Source organism: Chrysochloris asiatica, unplaced genomic scaffold (assembly GCF_000296735.1).
Source record: "Chrysochloris asiatica unplaced genomic scaffold, ChrAsi1.0 scaffold00011, whole genome shotgun sequence".
Taxonomy (NCBI): domain Eukaryota; kingdom Metazoa; phylum Chordata; class Mammalia; order Afrosoricida; family Chrysochloridae; genus Chrysochloris; species Chrysochloris asiatica.
The window spans coordinates 9,306,028-9,315,810 of record NW_006408529.1 but is presented as its reverse complement, the minus strand read 5'-3'; the positions used below and the strand labels follow the sequence as shown (position 1 = coordinate 9,315,810).

Here is a 9,783-nt window from a genome sequence, read left to right as displayed (position 1 = left end):
TATATATATATACACATATAGCTATTGTTGTTGTTGTTAAGTGCCTACTACAAGTCAGTTCTGACACACAGCGATGCTATTTAGGATTTCGGAGGCTTTAAATCTTCACAAGAGTAAAAGCCTAATCTCTCTCCACGTATGTATATATATGTGGCACTGCAGGGTAATGCACTGCACCTGAATACAGGTCAGGTTGAACTGCAAGGCTGGTGGTTCAAACTCACTAGTTGCTCATTGGAAAGCCTATACATGCAATCAGTCAGAACCGATTCCACTGTCCTTAACATCTAAAGCCCCTACCCCTATATAAATAAAATATGTGTGTATGTGTTATTGTTGTTAAGTGCCATCGAATCCAACCCATAGCAACCATATATAGGGTTTCCAAGGAGCATCTGGTGAGCTAGATCCACCTACCTTATAGTTCAAACAGACTTTGCAGTTCCATTTTATCTATATATATCTATATAGATATATAGATATAGATACATACATACATACATACATACATATGTATCTATATATCATCTATTGATAGATACATATATATATATGTATATATGTATCTATCTATCTATTTATCTATATATATAGTGTTGCTTTTGAACTGCAGGGTCCGCAGCTCAAGCTCACTAGCCGTTCATTGCATACCCTATAAAGGCTCACTATGAGTTGATATCAACTTGACAGCACTTAACAACTATATGTATGTATGTTGTTGTTGTTGTTGTTGTTGTTGAATGCCTTTGAGTCGATTCTGACCCATAGTAACCCTGTATAGGGTTTCCAAGGAGCAGCTGGTGAGCTTGAACTGCTGGCCTTGCGGCTGAAGTTGACTTTACAGTCCAGCTCATTAACCAACAGCGCCACACCAGGACTCCATGTGTCTATATATATAGATACATAGATGTATCTATATATCTGGTAGCCTAGTGGTTAAGAATTGGGCTGTGAAACCTTAGGGTCAGCAGTTGGAAACTACCAGCTGTTCTGCAGAAGAAGGATGAGGCTTTCTGCTCCCGTAAAGATTTACAACCTTGGAAACCCTTTACAGGGTCACTATGAGTTGGAACCAACTCCACGTGAAAGTCTGACTAATATTAAAGAGCTGAGTCACATGTACATGCTGTATATTTTGCTCAGTTTTCTCCTCATTTTTTCATATGTCTGAGAAAATTCAAATAAGAATATAGTACATATATTGATTTTACATGAGAGCATAATGTCTGTATATTCTGAGTGGACTGCATGCAATCAGAGCCCTGATCACTGACTCCTTTTTCTGTGAATTTGACCATGTCACTTCTACAGCTTCCCACTCAGAAACAAACATTTAGTAATTCCTTATCTTTTTTGAATTATTTTGCTAACATTTATAATTTTGGGGGACAAAATTATTTAAAATGTGAATTATTAAAAAATTTAAATTAACAATAAAATGGAAGGAGATGGGAGAGTAGAATAGAGATTTAAAAAAAATAGGCATCAAGAAGAAATGTATATAAGAACCAATGAAAAATAACTTAAAATCTTCAGAAAAATGCCTGAATGGAAATGGGAGGGAGATGGAAAGAAAGACAAAAATAAGAGAAGCCCTAAAGTTTATGTGAAGTTTGAGAGTTAAGGCTGGAAAGGAAGCAAATCCTACTTTTGTTTACAGGCTCACTTCAAAAAAAGCTTTTGACCTCAAAACTATTCTCTATTCCAAAGAGATCATCATATTACCTTGCATTTAAGTTATGCCATTACAAAAGCTCATTAAAATGTTAAGTACTACCTAAGAAAGCAATCAAACCATTATCAGCTATTTAACTACCCAATCATCCAGCCAAGTTTTAAGAGAAAGGATTCTAAAGAGGAGAGATTTTCCTAGAGAAAGGAATAAAAGCTAAAACAACACCTCCCTGGCAAGCATCAGTATATTTAATATTGAAGAGGTGTTAGTCTCTGGGTAGCAAATAGTGGGGACACTGTAGGAAAGAATTATTTTAGATACAAAAAGAGCTACTAAAATGAGTTATACCTGTTCACAAAATGCCTGCAGGGCAATCAATCCCTGACTGCCTACATGGACACCAACATCTTTAGTCTAGCAAGAGACTATGCTTTTACTTTTACAGTGTCAGTGCCCGACCACACATGCACCCAAGGCAAAGTTTACATTCCCAAAAGGAAAAAGAAAAAAAAAAACAAAAACAAAACCTGAATTTCACCAAAAAAATCATAGTTTTACCAGATGAAGCAATAAGGAATGTGTGTGAAGCTGTGTACACATAAGATGAGATTTACCCTTAGAGAAAAACAGGGAACTGACAATCTTCAGCATCTTTACAGCAGTCTTTCAATATAAATTTTATTATACCCAGTTCAAAAAAATGACAAACATTTCTCAGAGAGGTTAAGTAACTTTCCTGAGGTCACACAGCTAGTGAGAGCTGGAGTTAGGATTTTAAGTGAGTTTCAATTGACCTATGTTCTTTTCAGTATAGCATTTGTTGAAGGCATTCATGTTTCAGTATGGAAAGAAAAACAGTTGGCAAATGATTTAAGGTTTTATGTTATTTTTGTGTGTAATATAGTTTGACCACTATTTATCATAGCCTGTATATCATATATTTACATTGTTTAATGTTAAACATAAAAAAAGGACTTAGTTGCATTTTATCATAGTTATTACTATTGTCAAGGAGCCCTGGTGGTATCGTGGGTCACACATTGGGCTGCTAACCTCCAAGTCAGCAGTTTGAGTACACCAGATGTTACACAGGAAAAGTGAGACTTTCTGCTCCAAAAAGAATGAAAACTTCAGAAACCCTATACATAGGGTCACTATGAGTCAGAACTGACTTGACTGCACAAAACCACTACCACCATTGCCTTTGTGACATTACAAAAATTGTACATTTTCTTTTTATTTTTATAGTGAAATATACATAGAAAGCATAGGCCAGTTCAACCATTTTTACAACTTAAAGACATTAATGATATTCTGCATGCTGTGCAACCATCACAACTATCTACTTTCAATATTTTTTTTATCACTTTAAATAAAAGAATGTACTTTATAAAATACATCTTAGTGACTTCTCTAAGTTTTATGGGCTCCTACTGTTACAGTACTAGGCTTTTAAAGTAACAGTGTATTGTTTTTGAAATGCAAAGTGCCAGTAAATGTAATCCATTGCTAACTAAATAAGCTTGACATGATGGTTAGCAAGATGTGCACCAATGTAACAAGTCAACATCACAAGAAAGTAGAACTATAGACCATGCAAATAAACAGCTTACAAAGTGGAGGAGCATGCTATAATTCATGAATTCACTGATCTAAGTACAAAAGTGATAATATTCCACCAACAACTGTTAAAAAAAAAAAAAAAGAGACTCTGAATCTAGACCAGTAATAGAGATTGATGTTTGCCATGGAAGCTGCTGAAGGGTTTCTCTTGAAAATACCTGTTGTGATTTTTTAGAGAATCAAAGACACTATCCCAGGTACACAATAAATGTGTCATCTTTTAACTGCCAGCCTGAATGCTTGAGGAAAGTCAAAGTGAACTATAAATCCAGGATATGTTCATTTCTTGGACATAGTTAAATTTAAAATGTAATATACTGAAATATTTAGTGAATTTTTAAACATTCGGAGATTTTCTTTAAAATTAAGTGCTAGATTGGATTAGCTATAAAATATAATTCATGTTGAAACATATGCATTACCAAATGTAAATATATACATGTATCCAAGTAAAGGGTATATAGTCTTATTAGTAAATAATATTTTGAAGATACAAAACAATTATTTGATCTTTCGAATAGCTAAACCGTTCTTGTAATTCCAGTCAAACAAACAATGACATAAAAGCAACGAAAAACAGATAAATAAAAAATGCAACGATTCCCTAAGATTGTTGATAGCAATTTCCATGAAAATAATAAAAATCCATCTAAAACTAAAACAAATGTAATCAAGCTACACTGTATTTCTTTGTATTTTATTTCAACAGGTATTCCTTTAAAACTCACCAGGTTAATTAATTATTCTTACTAAAAGGGAAAATATGTGCCAGTCTGTTCTTTTTATGTAATGTCAGCACTATGAGCAATAATCTGGAACTTAGGATAATTAATAATATATTTCCTTGCCTTTGAACAACACAGCTGTCGTCCACGAAGCTTTAAAGTTAATAGATTATTCAGAGCTATGAATCAGAAACCACGGCGATTTTATACAATAATTCTTAAAGGAACTTACCTTTCACATAGAAACATACTTCTGGCAGCAAATAGCCTGTTAAAATAAAACATATTATTAATTGGTATCCAGGAAATAATATGAAGCATGATGTATTATTATACTTACTGCAATTACAGGACAACTTTATAAACCTTACCTTAATCTCATTTAGTTTCCTTTCTTATACAAATTGATAATCATTTCCTTAGTTGTCATAATTAAATGTTTTTTTTTTTCTCTTCAATGCATGTGTACTGAAACCAAAATATATATCTATATCTACCTATCTATTTTTATGCATATAGGACACACTGTCCAAATCACAAGTGTAGAATTGAGCACATTCCGTTCACTCACTATAATGAGAAGTACATGGACTAATGTCTACACCAGAAATTTTAAGGGTTACATGTCATAGAAAAGTCCTGTTCCAGTAAATAAAAACAAACTGTTACCAGGTTGAAGTCATTAATGTGAAATGTACTTGTTACAAATGTTACATTAGTTATTTGAGTTTACGTCAGAATGATTTTTATTTGCAAGTCCTCACAAATATCACCAAGATGAAATTGAAGTAAAGCCACGATTCCATTCAATATGCACCATAGATTGTACTTGAAACAAACTGGTGTTAATCAATTTGAAATTTAATCCTTATCAGAGGTAAAGGTATGAGATGCTGGGAAACTTGTAGGAGAAGCAGCAGCAGAAGTTTTTTTGATTGTACTTTTCTGTAAGACTTGAATTTTTTTTTTTTTTAATTTGTTTTGAAAGCCAAAAAGTATATTTTGCTTAGGCACTCTGCTTGTTTGCATAGCAAGATTATACAGATAGATTTTTCAACTGTCTATATGCGTTGCAAATACTGTCATTCAGGTGCTTCTACTTATAGCAACTTTTTTTTAAAATGTGTTTTTTTGTATCCATGAGACAAGATCCAAGTGCTTGCAAAATTGATAACATTTGATCCTAATTTGTAAACAGAGGTAGCTCCTGAATTAAATTCCTCTGAGTTCACTTGAGTGTTAAATTGTCAGGACAACAAAACTGCTTCTTACTCTAGTCCTAGATTGACTTTTTAATACGATTTAGAAAGGGAAGGTGTGTTTGGAGGTGGATGGAGTGCTGGTCTGGTGAATCCCCTGTCTCCTAGTGATGGACTGTGTTTGGTGCCAATTCTCTAGGGCAGTGCTTTTCTGCCCTATGCAAATTCAGTCTGAGTTCCAGTCCTGATGATGGCCTCCCACCAATTAAAGGCGGAAGTGGTTAAGAATAGATTAGGCAATTAATATTCATCTGTTCAAAGAGATGATTTTGGGTATCATTTTGCTTGGAGAACAAGATCCCTGAGGGGCACAAATAGCTTGTGGTTCAAATTGGCTCAGCAAACCATGGAAGAAAAACCTACTGATCTGTTCAGGTAAAAGTCACAGTCAAGAAAACCATATGTAGAAGTTCTATTCTGTAACACAGGGGTTGCCAAAAGTCGAATTTGAATTAATAATGGATTTTACTATGATGAAAACCCTGTGTAGGGTAAACTCTTAATAAGCTCTAGGCCTAACTGAACGTTTGAGGGTTCTAGTCTACCCTGAGGTGCTTTGGAAGAACAGTCTGGTAATCTGCTTCTGACAGATCAGCTGCTTAAAAGTCCTGTGTTCTCTGACACATATGGAGTCTCCATGAATCAGAGTCTATTTGACAGCAACTGAGTACTTAGATAAAAATGGAAGCTCTCAGGACAATTATTTCCTCAAGTTTTTGTTAATCCTTGAAAATAGTTCACTTTTTCCCACTGTCACTACCATTATTACAGATAAAGTCTGAAAATCTCTCATGATGGCTATTGTTTTAGCTTCCTTAGGGGTGCCACAATTTCACAGCTCTTCATGTACCTAGCCCCCAACACTATTCAATTGTCCACACAGATGCCAAAATACTGTTTTTCATAAGAAGCCGATGCTATGATCAAGATTCAGAAGACTGCTGATGAGATGCATTGGCACAGTGGCAGCAGCAATGGGCTCAAACTTAACTAGGATTCTGAGGATGGCACTGGACCAGGCAGTGTGTCATTCTGTTGTGCATAGTGAATATGTGTTGAAATCGACTGAACAGCATGTAACGAAAACAACATTATTCCTTTTTTATTACTCATGAAATAAAATTTGAAATTCCTGGCATGACCTTCAAGACTTCTTGTTTGGAACCCTGATAAATTCTTTAATCTCCCACAACACTCTCCTGTCTCATATTGTAGAAACAATGGCCTTTTCCTTATTCCTTAATCAGCTGCATTTTTCACAATCTCAGAACCAGACCTTAGCAAATACAAAAGCCTATAATGCTCATTCCCCTCTCATAACAATTAACTTTATTTTTAGGTCTCAAACATTTCTTCCTCAATGAACCTTCACATGGATCCCTTTTTACTGTGCCCATTTTTATAGTTTAGTCATGGTCTTTTGCTCAGTTTTTTCTTACCAAGTATTAAAGAAAGAAGTTTTGGCCTATGCTTAATTTCCATATGGATTGAATGACCACAAAATTTATTGTCCTACTTGAGAGATAAGAGAGACTGAAAGAGACTATCAAGCAGACAGGACGCCATAACAATATATGTGATCTAGGGCTATTCTGAATGAAGAGGGATTTAAGGTCAACTACCCTGTGACAGAATCAGTTATATGTTGTTATTAAGTGCTGTCAAGTCAGTTCTGACTCACAGTGACCCTTAACATGACTTCTGAGAAGTGGCTGGTGGGTTTGAACTGCCAACCTTGCAGTTAGCAGTTCAGTACTCATCCTACAGCACCACACCATGACTTCAGTTCATACATAAGTTGTGTTAACAACAGAAGGATAGCCAAATTTAACTGTAAAAACAGCATGAAATTGGTTAATCTGTTTAAAGGCTGATGGTTACTCACATATGTATACAATGTGAATTTGTGTAATAGTTTTAGTGTTCTTTTTTTGTATTGTTGTTTTTATCAAGTGCCTTGAGGCAGTTCTTTTTCTATTTTAGATTATTTCAATTAAAAATCACTTAAGCATTCCAAAGTAAAATTAAAACGGTCTTCAGTGAACTTAAAAGGGTGTCAATAGCTGGGCCCCCACCCAGTCAACACCACCAATCATATTACATCCTGGATCCTTTCATGGCAAATCAGGAACTTCCATTTCCTTGTCTCTTTACCAGCTTATCTCTTTGTCATCAACTCATCCATATTCCCCAGATCATTTTCAACCAAAGTTTGCAGCAACTGGCATTTACATCTCTACCCAAATGCATAGATGATAGCCTGGACACTGGGAAAGTAGGAGAAAAGTAGATATTCAGCACTTCTAAGTGCCACCCTTTTTGTAAAGAAGTCAATAAAACAGTTGTTGTTTTTAGATGCCAGCGAGTCGGTACCTACTCATAGTGACCTTATGCACAGCAGAAGGTACTTTTATAAATAGGTTAGTCTAAGGCGCTGGGGGTGGTTGGTGGTTATGTGAAGGGGAGTCGGTTCCGACTCACAGAGACCCAGTACTGGGTTTCCGAGGTTGTAAACCTTTACGGGAGCAGAAAGTCTCATCTTTCTCCCGTGGAACAGCTGGTAGTTTCGAACTGCTGACCTTGCGGTTCACAGCCCAATTCATAACCACTACACTGCTCCTTAGTTTGAGGCGCTACAGGTTAGTAATTCTTCTCTTCAGAAGATTAGCTTTCTTAATAACTAAGCACAGAGATTGCAGTTGTTGATAGGTGCGATCAAGTTTGTATGACTCATAGCGACCTTATGCACAACAGAAAGAAACAGAGATAGATACATCAAAAAGGAAGAATGGGGACAATTGGACATTGTGTTCCTTGAAAGCCTTTTTCATTCCACTTACTTTGGTGGAACTTGCAATGATATCAGCAATATTTGCTGATATCAGACAGATCTTATCTGAAAGTATAGTGTAATAGTTAGGTTCTGTGTCAACTTGATTGAACCAGGATTCCCAGTTGTTTGGCAGTTGATAGTTAACTCTATGATGATTGGCTATTAGCAGCCAGTCAATTGAAAGGATGTTTCCTTGGGGGTGTGGTCCAATAAAAATGGACGTGCAAGAAAGACTCATTTTTCCCCTCACTGAATCTAGATTTTGCACCTGGGTCATCCAACCTCCAGTTCTTCAAACCTAAGTCAGTGGCCTGCTCTATTGTATATTTTTCTGTTGGGCATACCTGTCAGGTGTGCCTGGAAAACCAGAAACACGACAAAAGGCCCTGCATACCTGTTCTTGTCACCCTAGCTCCTGTGCTCTGTGTCAACATTTATGCAGTGTGCCTGCCAGGTCTTGGTCACCCATCACCCAGCTGTTGCCCCTGCTCCAGCGTCTAGGTCTTGCTCTGTGCCCCAACTTGGGAATTTCTGCCTTCTGTGCTATCCGCCAATCTTGGTTTTTCTTGCCTCCACTTGGGACTCTCCTATCTCTATAATCCATAAATGAGTCATTTCCTTGTTGACATAAATTTATACATACATTAGTTTGAGGCACTCTTTATATATAAAGAGAGAGAGAGTTCTGGTGTGGTGCTGCAGGATAATGTGCTGGATTATAAATTTGGTTTGAACTGCAAGGTCAGCAGCTCAACTCACCAGCCACTTCTCAGAAACCCTATATAGGGTAGCTGTGAGTCGGAACTGACTCCACAGAAATTAGCAACATTTATACATATTTCATTGTTGTTAAATGCTGTGGAGTGTGTTCTGACCCATAGCAACGTTGTATAAAGGAGTCCTGGTGTAGCACTGTGGGGTAATGCACAGACTGAAAAGTCACTCTGAACCACAAGCTCAGCGGTTCTAGCTCACCAGTCGCTCCTCGGAAAACCTTACAGGGTTCCTATGGGTCAGAACATAATCTATGGCACTCAACAACAACAACAACAACAACACACACACATATATATATATGTTGTTGTTAACTGCCGTCGAGTCGGTTCCGACCCATAACTAATAGCAAACCTGTATAGGGTTTCAGAGGAGCTGGTATATATATATATACACACACACACACACACATATACAGTGCTGGTTTTGATTCTATAGAAAGCCCAACCTAATACTCATTGTTGTTACTGTTAAAGTGCCATTGAGTTGGTTCCGACCCATAGCGACCCTATATAGGTCTTCAAAAAACATATTTCCCTGTGTGTTTTTTTGACGGGGCAAAGGCATTCTACTTTGTGGGGCATAATAAATTATGAACAACATTGCAAAAATGGGAATTCTAGAACACTCAATTGTGCTTGTTTAGAATGTATACATAGACCAATAGGCTTTCTTTTGAACAGAACAAGGGGATTCTGAATGGTTAAAAATCATAAAGTTGTGTGTCAGGATTGTACTTTTCACTATATTTATTCAATATGTTTGTTAAGCAAATGATTCAAGAAGATGAATTATATAAAGAAGAATGTAGCATCAGGCCATATGCAGGTGACACACACTTACTTGCTGATAGTAAAGAGGACTTGAAGCACTTACTGACAAAACAAAGACAAC

General features: G+C 36.4%; 1 protein-coding gene across 1 annotated transcript in view; it reads right to left on the bottom strand.

The window, feature by feature from the left end:
- LOC102830137 (N-alpha-acetyltransferase 10-like) overlaps positions 1–8,719 on the bottom strand; it is a 13,191-nt gene extending 4,472 nt beyond the window's left edge. The window contains exons 1-3 of the mRNA XM_006834500.1: positions 8,563–8,719; positions 8,460–8,472; positions 4,256–4,291 (exon numbers count right to left, since the gene is read on the bottom strand). Coding sequence (XP_006834563.1) covers positions 4,256–4,291; positions 8,460–8,472; positions 8,563–8,719 — 206 coding nt within the window. The remainder of the gene's footprint in view (positions 1–4,255; positions 4,292–8,459; positions 8,473–8,562) is intronic.
- Positions 8,720–9,783: the final 1,064 nt, after the last annotated feature.